Source organism: Mustela nigripes, chromosome 2 (genome assembly GCF_022355385.1).
Source record: "Mustela nigripes isolate SB6536 chromosome 2, MUSNIG.SB6536, whole genome shotgun sequence".
In the NCBI taxonomy this organism is placed as follows: domain Eukaryota; kingdom Metazoa; phylum Chordata; class Mammalia; order Carnivora; family Mustelidae; genus Mustela; species Mustela nigripes.
In genome coordinates, this window is record NC_081558.1 from 205890563 (window position 1) to 205916385 (window position 25823).

Genomic DNA, 25823 nt, shown 5'->3' on the forward strand with positions numbered 1-25823 from the left:
CAGACTTTTTCCCCCCTCACTAGTAGCTCCCTATTTCCTGTTTATCTCACCAGATCAAGGATTATTTTCTTTCTTATTGCTTCTAAAGCCCACATGAGGAAAACAAATCCATCTCCCTCCCCACTCAATGTAACAGAAACGTGCACACACCAAGAAAAGAAACTCTGCTCAGGTGAGAGTGTTCTGCTGATGGAGACAAGTTTATTGAGAATTCAACGAGCACACCCACAACTTTATCAAGAGTCATGAGCATGGTGAAAAATTCAGAAGAAATACGTCGTTGGGCGTCAAGTTTCTGAAAATGTCTCAAAGAACATCATCCAGGGAAGGCAGCTGGAGGCATCATCGGCTTTTTCAATTGCTTCCTTCTGGACTCTGGAGCTAGGTCTGAGAAGCGGTGACTGGTACGTCATGGAGCAAAGGAGGACTAAAGAAGGAAGTAGAGGAGAGGCGTGGAGGGGTGCCTTTCAGCCTTGGGAGAGACGGTTCTATGCCTCGGCAATTTCAACAGATCAGTAGAGATCAAATGGCCAGTATCTTCTGTAGCCGAAGGCCCCACAGCCATTGTAGCCATAACCGAAGCCATAGCCCACTGGGGAGAAGGTGCTGCCGTAGCCACAGCCCACGCTGTACCCCAGGGGGTATCCATAGCTGCCCCAGTAGCATCCTGGGAAGACGGCACCAGAGAAGTTGTTGCAGTGCATGGTGTCAGGAGTGGAGGGATCAGGTAGCTGGGGAATGTGTCTCCTCTGTGTGATGATTCCCCAGGCTCAGAACCTTCTTTATATACCCTGGTTGTGGGGTGTGGTTAAAAACACGAGGGCCTCATTTTCATTCTTGACACCAATTTTCATTCTTGAGACCACAAAAAGCTCATTAATTTGATCTGCTCTTCTGTTAGATGTCTTTACAGCTGCTTAAGAAAGCTCTCACGTCATAGAATACAAGGACAGGATCCCTTCAAAGTGTGTCCTTCACTAAAGAAGGATTGCAGTGACTTCAAAGCCCTGGGTCCTATAGACCTTGGATAGAATTCTCTGTAAGCAGGTTTTATGAAACCAAGAACTGTTCTGTTAAATCTTATTCAGTTCTCTTGCTCACTGAATTTCCACAACACACAAGGTGGAATTCAATAAATATGTGTTTGAATAAATTAAATGAAGGGATAAACACATAGTGAGTCCAACTAAAACTCGAGGTATTTCTTAGTATTCGCTTGGTTAAAGAATTCTCTTTTTGGTACTGTGTAACACAAATGCCATAGAGCTCATAGGAAAGTCTCCTTTTTATGTTTTCCCTATCGCTAGCTCCTCTGTCTTAAGGACTGGTTTTAAAATGCATCCTTTATTATAATCCCCACATGAACTATATCTAACATCATATTTTGAGACCTCTGCCAGAACTAATAATCTTATCATTGTTTAAAAAAAAAATGGAGTTTGTGGATTAAATTTTTTTAAGACTTATTTATTTATTTTAGAGAGAGAGAGAGAAAGAAAGCACGCATGAATAGGGGGAGGGACAGATGGAGAGAATCCTGAAGCAGAGTTCATGCTGAGTAGGGAGCGCAGAGCCCAATGTGGAAATCGATTTGGGGCTTGATCTCAGGACCCGGAGATCATGACCTGAGCCAAAACCAAGAGCCAGCCAGGCCACTTAACCAACTGTGCCACCCAGGTGCCCCTTGAAATGAATGGTTAAATAAATATGATTTGTTGATCTGGTACCCTTTTAAAAATAAATATTGAAAACAGCTATAAAGGGGGTACCTGCGTGGCTCAGATGGTTAAGTGTCTGCCTTTGGATCAGGTCATGATTTTGGGCTCCTGGCTTAGCAGGGAGCTTACTCCTCCCTCTCCCTCTGCCTCTCCCCCTGCTCATGCTCTCTCTCTCTCTCTGTATCTCTGTGTCTCAAATGAATAAACAAAATCTTAAAAAAAAAAAAAAAAGAAGGAAGGAAAATAATAACAAAATAAAAAACAGAAAAACAAATGGCAAGTTTTATTCTGAAATGTGTGTGTATATATATATATATATATATATATATATATATATATATTGCTGGATCTAATAAAAGCAGATTATCTGTCAAATGTGACAATCTTGTGAAGGGCCAGGTGGAATATTAAGTCAACATTTCACTCCTCACACCCCAGGAGTGAGAAGGAAATCCATTCCTCTCTAAATAGAAATTTAGTTCTGAAAACTGGAGTCAAAGAATGGACAAGATTGATCAAAATTACTTTGGGTCATGCAAGATCTAATAAACTATTCCAGACATTTGCACTGAGATTGCCCAGAATGGCACTTGGTAGAAAACTTACAGAATATACAGCAGAAGAGGACACATGGCACAGAAACAGAAAGTCACAGAGCTATAACAATTAATTCTTAGAAGGCCATGGGAAGAATATGTATTACATGCTGGACCCCAAAATTTTGTAGATCCCTGTGTAGGTCCCAGAGGTAGCTTTCCTCCCTATCACCAGCAACTAAGACCTAAATTTCTGGGAGTACAGAGAAGTCACAGGTTGAATCCAAAGGCAAGGTGAGACACCTAGAATAATATAAAACCATGCCAGCATTCTAACCACTAATTGATTAATTACAGGAGAGGCATTTTTGAAAATACACGGTGCTGCGTTACTATCTTTTTGTAAGAACAAAGCGCCATGACCACCTGGGTTGACTCAGCACTTACAATTCAAACACTTCATGTGACTTACAGCTAAATAAGGTCAGGGAATTAAAACTGGATTTGCTCCCTAAAATATAAAGGTATTCAATAGTAGGTCTTCCCCTGAAAAAAAAAAAAATCACAGAATGATTAACACTATGTCTTACTCTCATCACATTGCTCTGCTCCATAAAGAAAAAAAAAAAAAGTAGCATTATACAGTGGGATGGAAAATATTTGCCAAAGTTCAATTATAATGCTCTTTGAAATGAGTTTTTCCCTCACCTGACTACCCAATCTGGCAAGATGTTAGCTATGCACCTCCATAGCACAATACCCAGCTCTGTATCTGAGCAGTAATGGTAAATAAAAATTAAAATATGCCCTCTTTTTAAAAACTTAGGACCCTGCGGTGCATGGGTGCTCAGGCAGTTAAACAGCTGCCTTCTGCTCAGATCATGATCCTGGGGTCCTGGGATCAAGCCCTGCTTTGTCAATCTCCCTGTTCAGCCAGGAGTCTGCTTCTCCCTCTCTCTCTGCCCCTCCCTGCTTCTCGTGTGCTCACTTTCTTTATCTCTCTCTCTCTCAAATATATAAATAAAATCTTTTTTAAAATTTTTAAAAATTAAAAAAACCTTAGGCCTTTTTATAGCAAACATCCTGAATTTTCTCTAGAACGTCTACAAAAAAACCCGTGTGTGTCCTCTTTCTTTATGAAGCAGCTGAACAGGAAAAAATAAAACAACAAAAGAAAAGAAAAGAAAAGAAAGTAATAATAAAATAATAAAATAAAAATGAAAAACAAAAACATAGCTAATAGCTATCTTAATCTTGCATTGGTTCTATGAAAGCTGTATTTTTACATAGGTCTATCTAGGGAAGATCTAGGTTTTGTAAAGCATGAAGTTTATACAATGTTGAGAACCCTCTTTAAGAAAAAGAACATAATATAAAAATATAAAATCAAATACAAAATTAAATATTTGTTGAATGCTAAAAGAAATCAAAAAATTAAACTCTAACAAAAATCATAAATATTACAAAATTCCAAAAGGAGTATTTTTACTACTTAACTGCTTGCTCTACTTCAATAATATTTTTTTCCATCGATTAGCTTCTGACTCCATCATTTCAAACTATTTTCTCTACTATTCATCCTGTACTGAATGCCATGGGGCAAATTCATACTGACATGTGACCTCTTGTCCTACATCTTCATATCAAAAACTTTGTGTAAATAAGGGGAATAGATGGTAAAGAATTCCTGGAAGCCATCCCCATACAAGAATAGCTCAAAATAGCCTAATGAGACACAGAAATGACTGCAAACCACACTCCAAATCTATTCCCCCATATCTAAATTAAATGTATCTCCCTGTCAATTTGTCCTTAAGCCAAATGCCAGAAGACCCATGGCCCTCCAGAACTTCCCAACATGAGGGAAAGTGTGAGGTAGGGAACCCCTGGTAGAAAGCAAAAAATGTCTAAACCAATTGCAGTAAAAATGTCTTGTTTTTGTGAGTTCCTCAAAAAAACAGGATCATGAGACATGGAGGTTTGATAAAAAGAAAAATATTATATTGTCACATGAAAAATGACTCAGTACTAGACTAATCATTACTGGATACTTATTGGTTTGGATAAAGTTCATGACCCTTTTCTTTTTAATAATATCTTAATATATTATTTAATAAATTACTTGATTTCTCCTTTTGTATTTCTTTGATTTTAAATAATGTCTGACATGAATAAAGATAGAAGAAAGCCCTGCTCTTTGATTTTCTACAAAGGAGCAAGAACCATACTGTGTACAGATCTTAGAAACAGAGTCAATTCCAGCATGCACAGAAAGATAGTTCTTGTCTTGTAAGCATCACAGATAAAGTTTCTAGTTTCAAAATATTATAATTCATTAGTAATGAGAGAAATTACAAGGGAATGTTTTAAATGAGTTTTAAAGTATTTATCTGTGGTTACTCTGTAATACAAAAATGATCTTTCCATTTATCTTTTCAAACGTTTATTCTTAAAGACATTTATTAGACATCTGCTGTGTTTCAGGTATGTTGCTAGGTTGTAGGAATCTGAAGATGAATGAGAAATGGTAATTAAAAGAAAAATGATAAATAAATAAATAAACAAGTTTACCCATTCTACCCTGCAAGTCCATATTGCCTTCTGCAGACTTCAGGGATGATGGAGAGAAGGAACAGGTCTACTTTAACTCAGGGTAGTGGCCATAGAAAGCTTCATTATGGAAAGGATAAATATTTGAACTGGGTCTTAAAAATGGGTGAGTATTGGTTAGGGGGATAGGGGATATTCCAGAAAGAAGTGTTTTAAAGTCTCAAAGTTGTTAAATACTACAGAGTCTTCCAGGAGTCACAGACAATTCAAAGGGGCCACAGCCATAGTGACAGGAGAATTAATGGAAGCTGGGGCTGAAAAGGTCGGGGGCATGTGAAACTGTACAAGCTGTGGAGGCAAAGGGAACCACTCATGCACTTAGCTAGGGGTGGCAGGCATAATCAGCTTTGCATTTCAGAAAGATGACTGCTCTGTTAGTGTAGAGGATGAATTGGAATGGAGAAATCCTGGAGGTATGTATGAAGATTGGGTTTAAAATTGTATTCACTAGGAATCCTTTTGGCTGCAAGTAACAAAAACCCACGCTGAAGTCTGCTTAAACAAAAAGAGCTTATTTTCATGATTACTCAAAAGCAAGAACACAGGCCATTCCAGGGCTGCATCTGGGCTTGGCAACGTCAGGGTGCAGAGCTGGCTCACTGGGACCTCTCAGTGCTGTCCCATCGGCTGTGGAATCACTACAGCAGGTGCATCCCTCATATACTTATGCATCAACATCCAAAACCAAGAAGCAAAAGAGAGGATCTCTTCTCCCACAGCTCCTTTGTATTTACTCTCTCCAATGAATTCTTTTCGCACTTGCCTTACGGCGTATTCCCACTGGCTCCCATACTCTAGAACTGAATCACATCTCATGGTTGGGCTACAGAGGAGGCTGGAAAAGCACGTATCCAGTATTTTCTTCTCCTATAGTGCAAAGTGGTCTCTGCCGACCTAGCAAGAGGGAAAGGAATGGCCATTGGGTTGGTAATCAGTAGAACTGCATGAAAACCATCACACTAAGTTAGGCAAGAGAGGCTGGGAGCCTAAATTCAGGTGACAGTATGAACAAGAGGATGAATTTAAGAATTTTTAAAGAGCTAAATTTAACAATTTTGGACTAACAAACATCTATCATGGTCATCACCCCACAGCCCCACCAGGGAGTCTGACACAAGACATCCATGGAAGACACTGTGGAAGGAAGACCAAAGGGCAGTACTTCCTAATCTTCTTCCCAGATAGCACACACAGTACATTACACATCTTTAGGATGCAGTGAAATAATCAGGTGAGACTCACTGAGAGGAGATAGCCATGCCCCAAACTCAGCCGCCCCAGATCCCGCCCAGATCAGCCGAAGACTGAGACCGGCAGCACCTCTGGCACACCTGTAATTCAGTGCTGAGGTCCTCCAATTAGGCAGGTCTGTAAGGCACTTGGGACAATTAGAGATAATAAAATAGCCTGTAGAGACAACATCTAATTACTGTTACAGGAAGCATATAAAGAGAACTGTCGTGCTTCTAATCATGTAAAGTTATCCCAGAGAAAATGCTCACTCAGACCCTTGATTGTTATTCTCCTAACCATTGCTGTTCAGTTACTACTATCTGACAATCAAATACCATGACCCTCAAAATATGATTTCCCTTCAGTTAATTTACTAACTTGCATACAAAGTTTAATTATTATTGTCTAGGCCCTCTTACTCGGAAATTGTATCTGGTTTTCAGTAAGAAGATAAGATCTATACCCAGGCTGTGAGATATTACTATCTGAATCAATACCCAGGAGCAACCCTTGACATGCACTCATTTGCAAATTCAATCTACTGCCAAGTGTTGTCAATTTTGCCTTCTAAAAGTCTCTTGAATCCATTAATTTCCACCAATCTCCATTTCACTACATCTGTTTGTTTCCTATTACTTCCTAATGCTACGAGTTACCACAAACTTGGTAGCTTAACATAACACGAATTTGGGGCACCAGGTTAAGTGTCTGACCGTGGCTCAGGGCATGATCTTAGGGTCCTGGGATTGAGCCCTGCATCAGGTTCCTCCCGCTCACTGCCCCTCCCCAACTCATGCACTTGCTCCCTCTCAAATAAACAAATAAAATATTTTTTAAAAAAAATTAAAATTAAGAATAAGAAAAACACAAATTTATTGTCTTAAACCTCCTATGGCCAAATGTGTGCAATCAGCAGCAGACATGGCTGGTTCCTTCCAAAGGTTCTGAGGGGTGAACTTGTTTTCTAGCTTTTTCTAGCTTCTATTGAGGCCAGCGGCATTCTTTGATCCATGCCTCCTTTCCTGCCTCCCTCCAATGTCTTGCTTCTCCTATGCTATAGACTGCTATCCTCCTGCCTCCCTCTTACGAGGATCATATTGAGCCCATCTGGATCATCTAGGATAATTTCCCCAAATAAGGATCCTTAACTTACTCACCTCTGCCTCACTAGCAGAGTGAAGTAGGGAGTCTGATAAGGTAAGGTAAGATAACAAAGTGAACAATTTGGGGGCCCATTTCTCAGCCCGCCATATTACCCAATGCAAGCCATTTATTTATGTACCTGCACTACTATGGTGGCCTCAGAACTAGGCAGGTGACAGCTTCCCCCCTTACAATCTCCTTCCAATAACCAGCATTTACCAAAGGCAGATCTGGTTGTGAGAGACACACATTAAAAATATTTCAATAACTTACGATTGCTTTCAGGATGATTTTTCAAATTTCTCTTTAAACTGACCTAAAAGCCCCCAACTCAATGTTTAACCCTCACTGTCTTTTAGTGTTTCAAAAGTACCATGTTCCTTCTTGCTCTCGAGACTTGGCACTGGCTATTTATTCTGATGGAATCCTTTTCCGTCTTCGGTCCCACCAACCTCTAGACACCAGCCCAACCACTTCCTTTGCAAGGTCTTTATGCCCTCCCCTGCATTAGCTGAATCCAGCTACAGCATCAGGGCAGACCACCATCTCCCCCACATCTGCAGTACTTTTCACAGTTGTCCCTTAACTTTAGCCGTGTGACTGACAGATGCTTCTCTAACCTGCTAAACGATCAGCAAAAATGATGTCTTTAATCAGCCTTGATTCCCCAGTGCCTAGCTCACTACGAGGCATAGTGCAAGTTTTCAGTAATACCAACTAAGTAAATGAATGAATGAATATTCTAAACATTTGGCCAATGGTGTGCTGGTAAAATTTAGGCAAATTATTTTTCCGGGCCCCAAGCCATTTGACTGTAAAATGAGGTAAGTTGGCTTACTGAAACTCACCACCTCAACCGTGGTATGACTTTCATATCAAAAATTACAGATGACCCAAGATTACCCTGCAGCCTGCACTCGTTGGAATCTGGCCACTATATGATTCCAGTAAAGGCAGTGGTCACACCTTGGGAAATTTGTAGTGTTCCACAGTAAGCTGTCTGAAGATGTATCCTCTTTAACAAAACACAACACTCAAAAGGAGATGAACATGAGTCGTTGAAGGATAAAAAGGAGACACCTTCTTGCCCCGGCTTAATAAACCAGACCTAACATAACTTACTGTCTTGGGAAACCTTGCTTCCCAGGAGACATTTGGCAATGTCTTGAGTCATTTCTGTTTATCAGGACTGGTGGGAGGCTGTTCAGCCTCTCATGGGTAGGAGTCAAGGTTGCAGCCACAGTTTATAGTGTACAGGGAAACACTACACCTTGAGCTCTCACAGCAAAAAACTATCCAACCCGCAGTGTCCACAGAGCTAAGGTGAAGAAATACCAGACTGAAGTCAAGATTGTAGGCCATCAAATATGGTTGTCAGACAATATACCCCCAAAATGTCACATGACAAGACCAGAACTTGCTGACCAAGTCTTAGGGCTAACTTGAAACATAATTTCAATGCCTTGCGATCTCAGCACTTGTGGGGCTGAGCCCCATTTGTGAGGCCACTTGGTTAATTATCAGAGCAAACGCCTAATTACTGAAGCTTGCTGTTTGATGTAGAACCCGTGATGTGTCCTTAAGAAATAAAGTGACACCCCAGGAATGCCTGGATGTATAATAAGCTCGCTGACTCTGTCAGACACAGCTTGCAGGTGTTTGACAACTGACATGAAAAGTCATGCCAAGGAAGGTATGGTTTTGTTGCCAGCTTTCAGTCACCGGTGGGATAGGAAGGTCATTTTTCGCATCTACTCTCTATTCTCAGTAATGCAAAACAAGGAGCTGATGTCCACTTTTTTGGACACAAAGGGAGAGGTAGAACCAGCAACTGGGAACGTGTGCAAATTGAAATCACGGCACCAACCTGTACAGTGACTTAGTCCAAAGAATGAGATATTTAAAAATTCTGATCTGTTGTGTCCTTCAGGGCTAAACAGCCTCACTGATGATTGGAAGCATGACACTTCAACGTATTTACTCATCGTTGTCCTTAGGGAGGCCTGAGGTTATGTCCTTCTGATGACAAAAATCACGTTTTGCATTACTGCCGCACAATGAAGGATGGCAAGCTTGAGCTACTAGAAGTTATGTCTTCAAAGTCTTTGCTGACCAAAAACTAAATATAGAAATAAATACATTTAAATTTAAAAGTGAGGACCTAGGTCCCAAAGATTTATCTCAAAATTTTAGGCCGCTCATTAGGGAAGCCTTGAAAATTCTGCAGTTGCGACCCAGGGCGTTGGACGCAGAAGCTTCAAAATGGAGATAATGAGACACACTTGTAAAGAGATTACTAAGCGGGAAGGATGACTGGAAAGGGAGGAAGAAAAGAGCAGGACACTCTGCTGTGAATCTTGTTGTCAAAGATAATGTCAGGAGTCTCAGAGGCCAGTCACTACAAAAGGACTGGTGTCTGAGAAATAACAGGGTATTTTTAGAGTTGATTCTCAGCACTTTCAAGAGTCTTACAGAATATCCTAAGAGCTCTCTGCCTGGCAGGCCTTAGAAGCAAAAAATATTTCCATTTATCTAATAGAAATTTATCCTGCTTCAGTTTTAAGTGCTTTTCCTCTACCCACAATGGAAATGAAAAAACATAAACTAGTTTTCCTATAAATAGCAATAAAAATAGAATAAGAACATAAGAAACATCATACATCAAAAACTTTACTTTTTTGCTAAAAATGTTAATACCATTTCATCAATGCTTTAGAAAAATCAAGAGTGAGACATAGGTCCCTCTCTACTTCTTTGGGGTTAGCATCCACAGGACTGGGCCAGTGTTTAAACTTTATGAGCTCATGAATCACCTGAAATGTTGTCAAAGCTCTGAGTACAAAAGAAGCCCACGATTCTGCCTTTTGAAGAAGCTCCCAGGTGATGCCAATGTTGCTTGTCCTCTGACCATATTTCAAGGAGCAAAGGATGAAGCTTTTTCTCTAGGGCTTAAAATCATTATATTAATCCAGCAAATATTTATCAAGCATGTAGAAGACAGCAGTGGTGATAGAAGAGTGAATGAAGCACAGTGTTTGTCCTTAAGGAGCTTACAGCATACACACTCTTGTGAGGGAATCAAAGGATCATAAGAAAGATAATCAGCAGCCCTCACCTCATTAATAATAAACCAGAGCATTCTCCGCATTCATACACAATCTTCAGAACATCAAATCAGACAAGGTCAGTCTGTGACAATGATGGAGTAAGACAAAAACAAGGCCACTCTGTAATCATGTCCAAGAACAGATGGAAACAGGTACACTATTCAAACCCAACATGACTAGGCATCATTGCCAGTGACTGTGGCCTCTTGACCAATAACACCTTTAGCCTTATTCCACCTCCTGGGTAAAAATGATTAAAACACCCAGTCATAGAATTAGGCCTGCTTCCTGACAGTACCTCTGGGAAGCAGAATAATGGTCCCGCAAAGACATTGCCATCCTAATTCTGGAACCTGTGAATCTATTATACTATGTGGCAAAGGGGAATGAAGGTTGCTAACCACTGGCTTCGAAGACAGGAGATTACCCTGGATTATCTGGGTAAGCCCACTGTCATCGAAAGGGAAGGAGGAAGGTAGGAAGGTCAGAGTCAGAACAAGGAGAGAGATTTAAAGATGTTATGCTACTGTCCTTGAAGATGAAGGAAGGGGACACAAACCAAAGGACTGGGGGCAAGCCTTTAGAATCTGGAAAAGGTTAGGAAATCGATTGAATACAGTCCTACCAACACCTTGCTTTGAGCCCAGTAAAACCCATTTCGAATTTCTGACATCGAAACTGTAAGAGTATATTTGTGTAATTTTAAGCCATTAAGTTTGTGGCAATTTGTTACAGATGGTATCCAATATGGAAATGACCACTGCCCTCCATTAGTCCTTTCCAGAATTACCCCATTCAAGCCCAAATCTTAGAACAAACCCCTTCCCAATCCCCCTTATTGAGAAATCCTGCAATTTCTCATCTTACATTATTTCTGCTCTTGGAACAACTTGATGAACCTAACTTTGACGACGGGTGTGTTCCTGGTGGTCTTGGTTGGTGGACTTTGGCAGGGCAGTGTGAACAGGATGATATTAAAGTAAAGAGAGGTGGGGCTTTCCAACTGGAGCAAGGGAAGTTCCCTGGGGTAGAGGAAGACCTTTTGAAGGATCTGTAGGAGTTAGATGAAGAAGGGGACCGAAGGAAGCAAAGAACTATGGCAGATCCAATTATGGGAGAGGAAAGCATGGTAAGGACAAATAGGAAATGGGGCTAGAGGAATTAGTACTCTTATGAGCCACTAGTTGATCTTTATCCTGAAATCTCTAAGTAACAACAAAAAAAAATAACCCAAATTTGTGAAAGAAAGCCATATTATTAGATTGACATTTTGAGAGATGATTATGTCTGGTGTATGAAAGTGGGGTTAGGGACTGGCAGGCAGACTGGATAGGCAGCTGGTGTAGTAATCCAGGCATGAAAAGACACAGGTGTAAAGCGGGGCAGAAATATTAGGAATAAGGATGTAACAGCATTTCTTAGGCATGATGAGGAGGGAAAATGGATAGAGAATGGAGCCTAGCACTCTAAAATTTATTTGGCGAGCTTGTGAAATGATGGAGGATCTTGATAGTCTCAGTTATGGCCAAATCAGCAAATACCGAGTTCGCATCCTGCCTCTCTTATCAGTGATAGAAGGATGGCCTCAGAAGGAATCCAGAAACCCCAGCTCAAGAGTTGGTTCAAGTCTCAGCTTTCTTACTTGGTGAATATTTGCCCACAGGAAAATTGCTTAATTTCACCAGTTTCCTCATGATACCCAACCTCCCAAGACAATTGTCAGAATTAAATAGAATTTAGTGTTGGTAAGGATGTGGAGAAAAAGGAACCCGTCTGTGCTGTTGGTGGGAATGTAAACTGGTGCAACCATTTTTGAAAACGGAGGGTCCTCAAAAAACTTAAAAATGGGATTACCATATGATCCAGCAATCCGATATCTAGGTATATTTCCAAAGAAAATGAAAACGCCAGTTCGGAAACTTACCTGCGCCGCCCATGTTTACTGCAGTGTTTTTTACAATAACCAAGACATGAAAGTAACCCAAGTATCCACTGATGGATAAAGGGATAAAGAAAATGTGATCAATAGATGATAGATATAGATAGATAGATGGATTCATAGATGATAGATATATGATATATAATGGAATTTTATTCATGTAAAAAAAGGAAATCTTAACATTTGCAACAATCTAGATGGTACATTATGCTAAGTGAAATAAGTCAGACAGAGAAAGATAAATGCCATATGATGTCACATATATGTGGAATCTTAAAAATGGAAAAAGCAAAAACTGAGCTCACGGACACAGAACATACTGGTGGTTACCAGAGCCAGGGGTGGAGGGTGGGCAGAACGAGTGAGGGTAGTCAAAAGGCACAAACTCTCAGTTACAAATAAGTTCTGGGGATATAATGTATAGCACAGTAACTATAGTTAATACAGTATTGTATTTTTGAAAGTTGCTCAGAGAGTAATTCTTTAAAGCTCTCACCACAACAAAAAATATTTATAACTGTATGGTGATGGATGTTAACTAGACACTATGGTGATTATAATATATATAAATATCAAACCATTATGTTGTGCAGCTGAGACGAATATAATGTTGTCAATTATATCTCAATAAAAAAAGAATTAAATAAGATTCTATGGAAGTATTTTGTGAACTGTAAATCACTATGTAAATATAAGGCATAATTGCTGATGGCGTAAGAAGTGACATTAAGCAGGGATAGTTCTGGGAAAGAATTTTATTACTCTAAAAGTGCTGTGTAACTCATTTTAGAGTGCACGGATGGATTTGGAGTCAGACACTCCTTGGCTTTATCTTGGCATGTTTTCTTTACAAATGGATGTGAAAGCTCAAACTATTTAACTTTTTAATATCAGCTTTCTCTTCAGTAACATGGGTAGGTAATGAAGCTAACCTCAAAATAAAAACTGTCATGCAAATAAATATTGAAATTAAATTATTCTTGTGCCTGTCACATCATTACTATAGGAGGAAAGGAGTCACACTGTTATACTTAATCTCTTCTTGCACTATTTAAGATATTTACACTTTTTAGCTTCAAGATGGCAGATGGGGCCACCTGAGTGGCACTGCAGGTTAAGCATTCGACTCTTGGTTTAGGTTCAGGTATGAACTGAGGGTCATGAGATCAAGCCCTGAGTGGAGCTCCATGTCCAGCAGGGAGTCTGTTTGAATTTCTCCCTCCCTCTGCCCCTCCCACCTCTCAAAAATAAATAAATCTTAAAAAAAAAAAGAAAAAAAAATAGATGGCAGACAGACCAAACACATATCCCCCCCCCCACCCTCCAGAACGCATTCAATTATAGCAAAATGTGGAAGCCAACAATGACAGAATTGTAGGAACAATACGGACTGAGGAGGGATTAGCTGAATATCTGGATGATGGGAGGAGATGGAAGAAGAGGAAACCATAGCAAAGGTCATGAAAAGGGGGCTATAAGCAAAGGGAAAGTGGTTACTCCCCTTCAAATCCCCAGAGAGAACCAGGATTGCTACACATAGAAAAATATAAAGATTGGGCCTAAAACAGAGATAGGGTGGTTATGTGAAATTCTAGTTGAAGAACAGAAGTGTTCAACCAGCAGGCAACCATAATGGTCACTTGAACTTTAGAACAAATGACCCTGAGGCACCTGGGTGGCTCAGGCGTTAAGCATCTGCCTTTGGCTCAGGTCATCGTCCCAGGGTCGCAGGATCAAGCCCTGCATCAGGCTCCCCGCTCAGTGGGAAGTCTGCTTCTCCCTCTCCCATTCCCCCTCTTGTGTTCTTTCTCTCCCTGTCTCTCTCTCTCTGTCAGACAAATAAAACTTAAAAAAAAAAAAAAAGAACAGATGACCTTTATGCTCTGGCATTTGGGGACACCACCCTCCCTCCCCTGCTGCCAGCCTAAAGGCCAGCCAATTCCTCTTTTACCTTAAATGAATCCTTTGGGATCTTCCCCCATATGCAGAGCTCCAGCACACCTTCTTACTGTATCATTATTAAACCTGAAGGGATGATTGACAGTCCTAGCAATGATAAGGTATAAATGAGCATATATAGCAACAATAGTTTCTAAATTGCAGTCTTCCCTTAAGGGATCTAGAGGCCAGAAGAAATCACTGATTCCATGACTAAAGCAGAGAAGTTCAAGATGAGCCTGGAACATTCTGTTGAGCCAGAAATTAAAGAATTGATCAAATCCTGATTGGGCCATTTCTAAAGAACTTAGGAGCTTCTGTAAAGGTTTTCCCACTGTCCAAAGCTGGGGCAGTCTGAGTATCAAAATTTAAAAATAACATTAACAGATTATAACATATTGAGTAAAAGAAGAAATCACAAGCTTATGTTGATATAAATACTGATACAAATAAATAAGCACCAGAAAAAACTAAATGGGGAAAGAAAATTCTTTCCTATGGTTGAGTGCCAACTAATAAATAGTCGAAGGATGTATAAAGTCAGAAAGTCGCAGATGAATCCTAAAATGAGTGGGTAAAAAGCTTTTAAGCGATAGGATGCTTACATAGTGTCAGAGGATCAACGCAATAATTCCTAATGACAAACAATGTGAAGAAGCATGAAAAATCCAACTTTTACCAAGTGGTCGAAATTCCTAACAAATTTGCATAAACCAACATCATGTGACTCCTGATAAGATGCACCAAGGAGAACACAGCATTGCTTCTGCCGAAGATGTTTAACACAAACCAAATCATGAGGTAAGTCAGACAAACCAAAACCATGGGACATTCTGTTAAGTAATCAACATCCTTCAAATTGGTTGAGGTCAAGAAAAACAGAGAAAGGCTGAGGAACTGAGGCAGATTGAAGAATTTAAGGAGACACACACATGATACTGGCTCAGATTCTACAGGGACAAGGGGAAAAATAACTACTAGGGACAAATTGGGACAATTAACCACAGAGTGTTGATTAGATAACAGAATTAATATTAAATTTTCTAATTTTCATGATTATTCTGCCTTTGTTCTAAGGACAAATCAACATGGTACCTGAAATATATTCTGAAGTGAGTTTGCTACTCTCAATATTTTATATATTACACACACACAGTACTGTATGTATATTATATTACATGTAGTCATGAAGTAAGTGGAGCAAGGTATAAACATTTAATAAATCCAGGCACGCAGAACTTCCTTGCATTGTCATGGCAACTTTTCTGTGAATCTGAAATTATGTCGAAATAAAAGTTTAAAAAATGTAACAGCAAAACACAAAAACAATTGTGGTTTTAGAACAATTATGCTTTAGGTAAATGTTAGCCATGATGATAAGGATCTAGAATCTTATGGTTTGTAGAGATTCCAAATCATCCATTTAGTACCCGATGCTCTTGGAATCTCCCCACCAGTAGATCAGTCTACCTATATGCTGGAACTTCGCCAGTGAAAGCCCACTTCACCTCCAGATAGCCCCATTCTTCTTCCTTTTTGCATACCTGTTATCTGTCTCGATATATAACTCTTAAGTCACCTCTCTCATGGTCATGTTTATATACCCAAACTTTCCTTCTATGAAAGCTTACACGGTTTATGCTATGTTTATATGGACAAGGGCAAATGATAACTCCAAAGGACATTATCATAGCAATTGAAAAAATTAGAGTATGTACTGTAATTAAATAATAATATTACATTAATATTATAATAATATATCGATGTTACTATGAATATCAATATTAATCTTCTCATTTTAATAATTATGCTTTCCTTGATCTTAAGCTAAGTGTCATATACACACACACACACACACACACACATAAATATATGCCTTTTATCATAGGCTGTCTCCTATTTTAAGTCCTTGGAAGGAAATGAATAAAGAATATCTATTTATATTTGGATAATCATTTATAGCACATTTATTGGTGTAAAATAGGAGACTATTTAGTTTCCTTTATTTCCTTTATACATTGAATAAAGTATATTAAAGTCTTCAGGGCAAGGATTATGTTTTATTTGTCTCTATGTCCCCCAAGTCTTAGGACAATCGTTGGTATTGTGTCTACTTGGCAAATGTCTATTGAGTGAGCCTCTTGAAAACAGTCAGTTTCTCAGGCCAGTCTCTATCTTAGGTGGTTTTCATAGTCCCCAAAACTCGTAACACAGTGGCCAGAGCCCAGTAGTATTTCATGCATATATGAGTGAACGTTGTATTGGATTATACAATATTTTGCACCTATAAAGCAGAGATTTAACAAGTCAATGAACAATTATTGAGCACCTTCTCTGAGAGAGGCTGGGGGTGCCAAAAATACTTGATATGTGAATGAATTATCTTTCATTCAAACAAAGTATTTTGCTTCAATAAGGCAGAGATTTTTCAGGAGGTAAGACAAGAAGCATTTTCTAAGTATAGACCACATATCATTTCAAGGGCTTTTGATGGCAACTATCATTCTAAAGAATAAATGCTTCATTTTTAATACAGCTGTGTGTATATATATATATATATATATATATATATATATATAAAATCAGAAGTGAAGCGAAGTGGATGGGAAAAATAAAACTCATCTATCAAAAAGGAAAAAAATATTATATGATTTTTAGCTGTTGGCTTCCCTTTATACACCAAATCTTAGAACTCCTAAAAACAAAGATTCATAACTAAGTCCATTTAGCTGAAATTCTTTCAGCAGCAGACTGCAGGGTTCAAACTTCTCTAGAGCTGAGTTCTGTAAACAACAGGGAAAAGGGGAAAGAAACTCAATGAGACGGTGTCACTAATGAAAGAAGGAAAGAAATTTTTTGAGCATTCAACAGCTAAGAAATGTTCCTACTTATAGTCAGCATAGAAAAATACGGACAGTGGCAGTGTATTTTGGATTTAATTTAGAACCCTTTTAAGACCTTTTTAAAAATTGAAATCTCAACATTAAGGGACAAAATAATGAGACATCGCCTTATCCTGGTGTACAGTCTGAACTGAAAATTAAGTTTTGGCTAAAGTCAGCCACTATAGGTTGAAACTGGCTGATGAATTCAAAAGCATAAAAGCAGGGTAAAATAAATAACAGGAACAAAAACATGTGTGCTGAATGAAATAGATTTATTAAGAGACTGACAGCAAAACCCCTTTCTACCCACACCCAATTGTAATACATTGATGTCCACGCAGAACTTAGTAACACAGGAGCAGAGCAGCTAGAAGAGGCAATCTACTTGCTTCACAGCTAAAATTAAGGTATGTCGGAGAAATACATCTTGTTCTCCTTGGCTGTAGGTGAGTATCAGTTCAGTACTGGATGCCTGGATGGCTTGTTCGGCATCGTCAAAGGCCGGGAACTCAGTAAGAAGTCAGGAAGAAGATGGAAGATGTAGCTCCCACATGCATCTGGAGACAGGAAGACAGTCGTTGCTCTTCAGATTGGTTCGCACACAGAGAATTGATGGGGAGTTCTGCACTGCCTGGAGCCACGGGTCCTTCAGTAAGTACTGTAGCCGAAGCCAGAGTTTGAGCCCCATGGCCTGCAGAAGCTGCCGCCATAGCAACAGCCCCTGTTGTACATGTTGCTACCGCCAAAGCTGTAGCCCAGGGAGCCATAGCCATTGCATCCATAACCATAGTTCAGGGGAGAGCCCAGGGGAATGACGCAGTTCAAGGGGGTGGCTCTGAAGGTCCTGTGGAAGTTGGTTCCATAGCAAGGATAGCCGGGGAAGTAGCTTCCGCAGCAGAAGAAACGAGTCATGGTGGCAGGAGTTGAGGAGGAATGGGATGGATGGGGAAGAGCGAGTTACCCAAGTGTGAATGCTGGTGGCCTCCTGCAGAAGGCTTTTTATACCTCCAGCTGATGGGCATGACACAGTTGTCTAAATATCTTTCCATTCATTTGCATAAATAAGTCTCTTATTTGGTAATAAAATGCGCGTAAAGGAACCCACAGACTCATAGCCTACATTTTTGTTGGCTTTTCTATTTGCAAAGGAATGTGCTGCGTCTTCAAAGCCAAGGCCATCCTTAAGAGACAATTGAATTCTTTTCATCAGTGCCCCATCGTTTAACTACCCTTGGATTGCATCATGTGAGACTCTTTAAACCCTCTGATGATATACTCCTCCCAAGACAGAGCTAGACTAAAAAAGCTTTGGCAGCAATGTGAACTCTTTTACACAGTCTTGAAATTCTCTCCCTGTGCTGTTCAAAAACGTGGGTAAACCGCCTGCGCGTGGTTGTGAAGTTTCTTTTGGAGCAAAGAAAATTACTTGGAACTAGAGGGGGTGATGGCAAAACGCTATAAATGTAATGTAGTAAACACCCCAGCGTTGTTCACTTTATGGTAGTTCATTTTATTCTATGTGAATTTCACCTCAAGAGTTTTTTCTTTTTTAGTTTTTCGTTTTTAAAACATTGCTACATATATCCATCGGAGTAAGTTTTATTATAGAGGCGGCAGAAACACCAAATAATAGAATTTTTTTTTTTTTCAGGTCACTGGCTGTGGATCATCTACTGGTAATTTTCGTGGATTTCATTTATGAGCATCTTCCTTGTTAATGCATTTCCCCCCCATGAAGAGCTTACATGCTTTGTTGTACATCATCTTGAACACTGACTGCCAAGCTGACTTGTGGAGTTGCTATGCTGGGGGTGAGTGGAATGATCCTTAATTTCAAAGTCACATTGTACCGTGCTGGCTTCTTACTGACTCCTAGTAAAACAAGCTTGGATGCTGTGATCCATTAGGAAATGGCAGTTATATTTAAGGATGCAACACGTTTTTCTGCTCACATTTTGCCCTGCGTGACCATTTCTCAGAAAGAATCTGAGCTTGGCAAAGCTGTCTATTCCAATTCAAAAGTTTAAGAAATAGTCTTGTTTTGTGGTAGAAGAAGGGTCTGGATTTTCTGAAAGTAAAAAAAGAAAACGTCATAGATATCAACTCTTTTTACTTATTCTCTCCTTAATGGATGATCATAGAGTCCAATAGGCAAAATTAATTATTTCAGCCAGACATCTCTCTCTCTCTGTTAAGATGTCGCTTTTCTCAATTTCTTTTTTTTTAATATTTTATTTATTTATTTGACAGAGATCACAAGTAGGCAGAGAGGCAGGCAGAGTATAGAGGAGTAAGCAGGCTCCCTGCTGAGCAGAGAGCCAGATGTGGGGCTCGATCCCAGGACCCTGAGATCATGACTTGAGCAGAAGGCAGAGGCTTAACCCACTGAGCCACCCAGGTGCCCCTCAATTTCTTTGATAGAAGAAATTTTTACATGCAACGATGTGGATGGAGCTAGAGGGTATAATGCTAAGCAAAATAAGTCATCAAACACAAACGCCGTATGATCTCACTTATATGTGGAATTTAAGAAACAAAACAGTTAAAAAAAAAGGGGGGGGGCAGGGGGAAGAGAGGCAAACAAAAAACAGCTTCCTAACTACAGAAAACAAACGGATGGCTACCAGTGGGGAGTGGGGGGGCGGGGGTGATGGAAGAAATTGGTGATGGGGATTAAGAAGGGCACTTGTGACAAGCGCTGGGTTTATATGGAAGTGTTGAATCACTGTATTGTACACCTGAAACTAATATTATACTGTATGTTGACGAACTAGAATTTAAAACTTAAAAAAAGAAGAACTTTTTACAGCTCATTTTTCCATGGTTTCTTTTACTCTACAAAATGATTACATGTTGTGAGATTTTATAGTTAAAGAGACTCAAGAGATAAGGTCTATTTTCAAATTAAGTTTTTAACAAAAGGAATGACTTAAAATGATGCAAAGCTGTGCCTTCAAGGGTCCAAATTATATAAACTCTACATCAGCTAGTCCAGAAAACTTAAGCTATGTCTGTGAGGTGACTGCTTTCATTTTAACGAGACAGTTGGGTGCTTGCTGGAAAAAGTGAACTGCTGACTCTCCCTCCCATGCCTTTAGAACCTGTAATTTGGATCTACTGCCACCTGGTGGCAGTGGTACTTCAGGTACTCCGAAGGCGCCTCAGGACCCACATGGCCCGGGGTTCTGAAATAATCAGTAGGCAAAAAAAAAAAAATGTTGGACGATCTTGTTTGAAATTTGGATTTCTAGAGCAATCCTTTCCTATTCTCCCCGTGAGATTCTAGAAATCAATTTTTTTAATAAGAAACTCAGGTGATTCTCATGAATACATCTTCCTGATAAATTCTGATCCAGTCTTTCATGAGATTTCAAGGAATTTGTCTTTGCTTGGCTCTGTGAAATCACCCAGAGCTGCTTATCTCCCGTGGACAGGCGTGTTCGGTGCCGGTCACCGGTGCCCTGTTTCCTTCTGCTCTGGGTGGCAGAGATAATTAAAGAAAAAGCCTTCGTTTGTCTTTTCCTTTCCCCTGTGTTCTGTTTCTTTTCTCAGAACATACCTGAATAGAAAGGGAAGTAACAGCAGCATATCCAGGCATCCCCCCAGAGGAAAAACCCACCAGAGCTGAACCATGAACTGGTTCCCACCCCTTCCCCTTTGGCTTGTTTTCCCCCGAGAAAAATTCCAAGCTAAGCATTTGGTCATTATTGTTTTTATTCTAAATGTTAGTAATAATCAATATTCATGGAGGGCTTACTCTGTGCTAGGTTCTGTTCTGAACACTTCACACGTACAATTTAATTTATATGTTTTATCACTGTACATAGTGACAGGACTTACGATGCACTTTTCTAAGCACTTAGCAAACATCAATTCATTTAATTTTTACAGTGATCTTATGATGTGGGTATTGTGATATTTCATAAGAACACTGAGGCCAGAGAGTTTAAATAAATTGTTCACTGTCACATGGCTAATAAGCAGAATCAAGCTCCAAAGCCATGCTTTTAACTACTTTGCTGAACTGCCTTTGATATGTCGTTAATACTTGAAAGGGCTTCAGCTTATAAAGTGCCTGAGATCACTGTGTTATTTTCTTGCAGAACACATCAATAAAGAAAGGCTAGTTTTGCTGCTGTAACAAACCACCCCAAATGTCAATGCTTGTTAAGATCAGAGGCTTATTTCATGCCCACAGTGCACATCCGGTTGGTGGGCATCTTGGATAGACATCATTCTCATTCACAGCCGTGAGCTGACAGAGCCTTCATAATCTAAAATATTGCTGATTGGGGACAGGAAAGTGGCAAACCACGTGTCAGTTCCCAAAGACTTCCACCAGACGTCATGGTTGTCTTCACATTCTTCCCATTCTAGGAAGCTCCACAACCCCAGCCCGCTCCTGGGTTCCTGGAGAACAATGCTACCTACCGGAAGCAGGAAATCCAAGATACTCAGGACAGCGTTAATGACTTTCGCAGTTTCTATTTCTTCCACACACTAAAAAATTTGTAAAACATATTTTAATGTTTTTAAACACATCTCCCACAATTTAGAAAATAAGATGAACACAGAAATAGAAAGGGGCTTTTTAAGACTGACATAACTTTAGTATCACATAATTAAAATAGCATAGTTCACTATTTTATTTTGGTTATAAGGCAGTATAATTTAAAGTGTTTCTGATACTAGGCAATTTTAAATACACAGCTTTCAGTGAAATTCATTCACCATCAATCTGAATGGGGTTATGGATGACTTGATACTTTTAATTTTTTTCTTCCTTTCCTTTCCTCCATGTCTTCCTGGTCACTTTGTAATCTAATTTAGGGCACGGTTGCCATAAATGTTAGTTTTACAACAAAAATCCCTCAACGCCGATTGATATGTGAAAAAAAGAAATGAGGTCTTATACCAAATTTCATTTTACTTATTTTAGTATATATTCAATTTTAAGCAAAGAGAAAATGAATCAACACAGTAGTATCTATGAGGAAGAAATGTGGAAGAGGACACCTATGAGACCTAGTCACTCGGATATTTAATGACTATCTTAATCAGACACGGATGCTCATAGACTTTCTGCTCCTGCAGGAATCAGCTTTGTATAGGTTCCAACCCACATTAAGCTGGTATAAAACGATGATGCTTGTCTCATTCCGTCACCAGGCACCTCCTACTTCCCATCACGGACTTTATGTTTAACACCTAGGAAAGATACGGACCAGCCTATGTGATGCCCACGCACCTATAATCTGGAAGTATAGGGGAGTCAGTGCTCCTCTTTGACCAGGAGAGATGGGAGTCAGGGTATATAAGCTTCCCATCTGCTCTGCAGATGGACTGTCCTGAACAGCTAGGCATCTTCTTGGTGAATAGTCCCATAGAATCAAGCACAGAGTTGTATTTAGCTGAAGTCAGCTCAGTAAGCATCCTGACTGGTGCTGTCCACTCTTCTCTGCTTCATCCTCTTGCCCCTTACCCCTGTTCTCTGAGAAAGAAGTAATACAGAAACCCTTTATCTGAAACTGCTTTTTGGAAAACCTAGACCAGAACAGCCGGTCAAAAAATTGTCTTAACTAATATCTCTTTTCAGATGTAATTCACATGATAAAATTCACCCTTCTAAAGTGTGTAATTCAGTGATTTTTATATTCACAGAGTTGTGCAACCTTTCCATTTCATGACTATCCAATTTCAGAACATTTCATCACCCCATCATGCCAAACAGAAATCTCATAACCATTAAAAGTCACTCCCCATGCACAACCACTAATCTAAGTTCTGTCTCTAGGATTTACCTATTCTGGGCAAGTCACATAAATTTAATCATATACTATGTAGCCTTCTGTGTCTGACTTCTTTCTCTTTGCGTGTTTTCAGGTTTCCATGTTACAGCCTGAATTGGAATTTCATTTCCATTTATGGAAATAGCATTCCCTTGTAGGGGTAGACTGCATTTTGTTTATTCATTCATCAGTTGACAAGACATTTAGGTTGTTTCCAGTATTTGGCTACTATGTTGCCATGAACATTCATGTACAAATGATTTTAACATGTCAAAAGATGAGCTCCTAATTTTCCGCTACATATCTATTCCTTTCATGGTCTTTCCTATCTCAAAAAATAACATTGTCATCTAATTCCTCAGAACAAAAACTTAATTTCTTTCTTCATTATAATTCTTTCATCCAGCCTTCCAGCTTCTTCTCCAAAATACAACCCAAATTCATTCCCATTTCTCCTTTCTCAACTTCTGTCGCCTAGTCAACCTGCCATCACCTCTACCCAGGATTCTTGCCATAGTATTCTCACTGGTTCCTATCATCCCATGTTCCCTCTCCTTCCACGTTCAAGCTTTCAGTAATTTCCTGTTGCTCTTAGGGAAAAAAAAAATTTAAACTTTTTTTTTTTTAAGATTTTATTTATTTATTTGGCAGAAAGAGGAGAGTACAAGCAGGGGGAGTGGGAGAAGCAGTCTGCCTGCTTGCTGAGCAGGGAGCCCAATGCAGGACTCCATCCCAGGACTCCGGGATCATGAGCTGAACCGAAGACAGATGCTTAACCGACTAAGCCACATAAGTGCCCCAAATTCAAACTTCTTACGTGGTCTATTTCTTGCCAACCTTCCAACCTCACTTTATGTTATCCTCCTCTGGTCCTGTGATCAGCCACGGTGGTCTTCTTCCTCACTGTGTGTCTTTCTCACTCGAATGCCCTCCCAGATGGTAGGCACTTTGTCTTATCTGTGCCTGACTAACACATAGTTGGAACTCATTAGCATGTGTTAATCTCCTGAATGAAGGAATGAATGAGATGGTTGTTGGACTGAGTCTGATACCACCAGGCAGAAGCCTAAAGGTATTTATGAAGATGGGATATCAAAGTTAAAGCAGGAGTGTCTGGGTTTGTTTGGGGATGGGTGAGCTGATCCATTCAGATGGAGGACTGTACTAAGCAGGGACGTTAAGGAGAAAATTCTGGCAATGAGTGCCAGAGTTAGAGAAGGGATCACCTTACGTGCATGGCAGGTGTGGAGAAAGATAAAGTGCAATTACTAAATGATTTAATTGAGGAAATGATGTGATTAGGGCTGCCTTCTTGTGAATGACAGGTTGTGAGAGAGAGCTATGGAGGGAGGGACATGTATTAGTATTCTGTTGAATTGTTTAATTCGAAAAATAATTGAGAATTAAGCTGGTGGCAATAAAAATGGGGATAAGAAGACTAATTTGATTGACATTGTAGAGGAGAACTGTGTAGGACTTATTTAGCAATGAATAAGATGTCACCATGAAGGAAAGAAAGGAAACCAAAGGCTCACACCTGGAGCAGGGCAAATGCACTTCGAGTAATGGCAATAGGGAAATCAGGAGGAGAATGCTAGTTTTGAGGGGTCACTTGTGCCAAGGAGGTTGTAGAGGCATATCTCAGAGAATAGTGCAGGTTCAGTTCCAGAGTACAACAATAGAGAGAATATTCTAGTAAGGTGGGTTCAATGAATTTTTTGGTTTCACAGTGCATTTAAAAATTGTTTATACTATACCATAGTCCATTAAGTGTTAAATAGGATTTTGCCTACAAAAATTATGTATACACCTTAATTAAAAAATATTTTATTGCTAAAAAATGCTAATCATCATCTGAGCTTTCTGCAAGTTATAATCACTGATCACAGATCATCATAACAAATATAATGTTAATGAACAAGTTTGAAATATTGTGAGAATTAACAAAATGTGGCACAGGGACACAAACTGAGAAAATGCTGTTGGAAAATGGGAGCTGATAGATTCGCTCAATGCAAGGCTGCCACCAACCTCCCATGTATAAAAAAACACAACGTCTGTGGAGTGCAACAGAGTGAGGTCTGCCTGTAATTACACGTTGAAAATCAACAGGACAGCTTAGAAGAAAAGCTCGATGGGACAACTGGGCCTTCGTCTTCCTGAAGATAATAGTTTGAACATCATTGGTGAATAGGACCCACCAGATAAAAGAAAAAGACTGAGAATAGAACCATGGGAACACTTGTTTCCAGGGGGATGGGGAGCAAGGGGACTGGAAGATGTCAGTGAGCAAGGCCCAGAGAGTAGCAGGGGAGCCACAGCCACAGAGTGAAGAGGCACCATACAAGTGGGAAAGTTTGTTCTGGGAGAAGTCAATGGCTCCTGATGTCACAATACTCAAGGAAGATAAGGACTGAGACCCCTTCACTGAATTTGGCAAAAAAGGTTGTTAATGGCCTTTGAGGAAAAACACACAGGAAAAGAGAGGAAGAGAATCTGCACTCTAATTGATCAAGAATGGCAACACCCATTTTATTTTTTTTTAGAGCAGGAACAGGTGTGTGAAGGTGTGGAGGAGCAGAGGCAGAGAAAGAGAGAGACGCTTCAAGCAGACTCCACGCTCAGTGCAGAGCCCCATATGGAGCGAGCTCAATCCCAGGACCTTGAGATCCTGACCTAAGCCGAAACCAGAAGTTGGAGGTTTAACTGACCGAGCCACCCAAGCACCGCCTGACAGCACTAATTTTAAAAAGAACTAATAAATGTAGACTATCCTTCACAAATGATTATCGAGGCAGAGAAGAAAAATGATGAGAAAAGATAGCTCACACAGTAGAATGATCGAGCAGTATTTCTGTGTTGGGTTTTCTATATATATAATGCAAGAAATCTGAATGCTAGAAACATTGGTCCAACTCCTGCATT

At 39.8% G+C, this 25823-nt stretch overlaps 2 protein-coding genes across 2 annotated transcripts; both read right to left on the bottom strand.

The window, feature by feature from the left end:
• Positions 1–512: 512 nt before the first annotated feature.
• LOC132010313 (keratin-associated protein 8-1) lies at positions 513–704 on the bottom strand. The gene has a single exon (XM_059388211.1). It carries the CDS (start codon positions 702–704, stop codon positions 513–515), a length of 192 nt encoding a protein of 63 aa, XP_059244194.1.
• Positions 705–17757: 17053 nt separating this feature from the next.
• Positions 17758–18021, bottom strand: LOC132010314 (keratin-associated protein 7-1). The gene has a single exon (XM_059388212.1). It carries the CDS (start codon positions 18019–18021, stop codon positions 17758–17760), a length of 264 nt encoding a protein of 87 aa, XP_059244195.1.
• Between the last annotated feature and the right edge of the window lie 7802 nt (positions 18022–25823).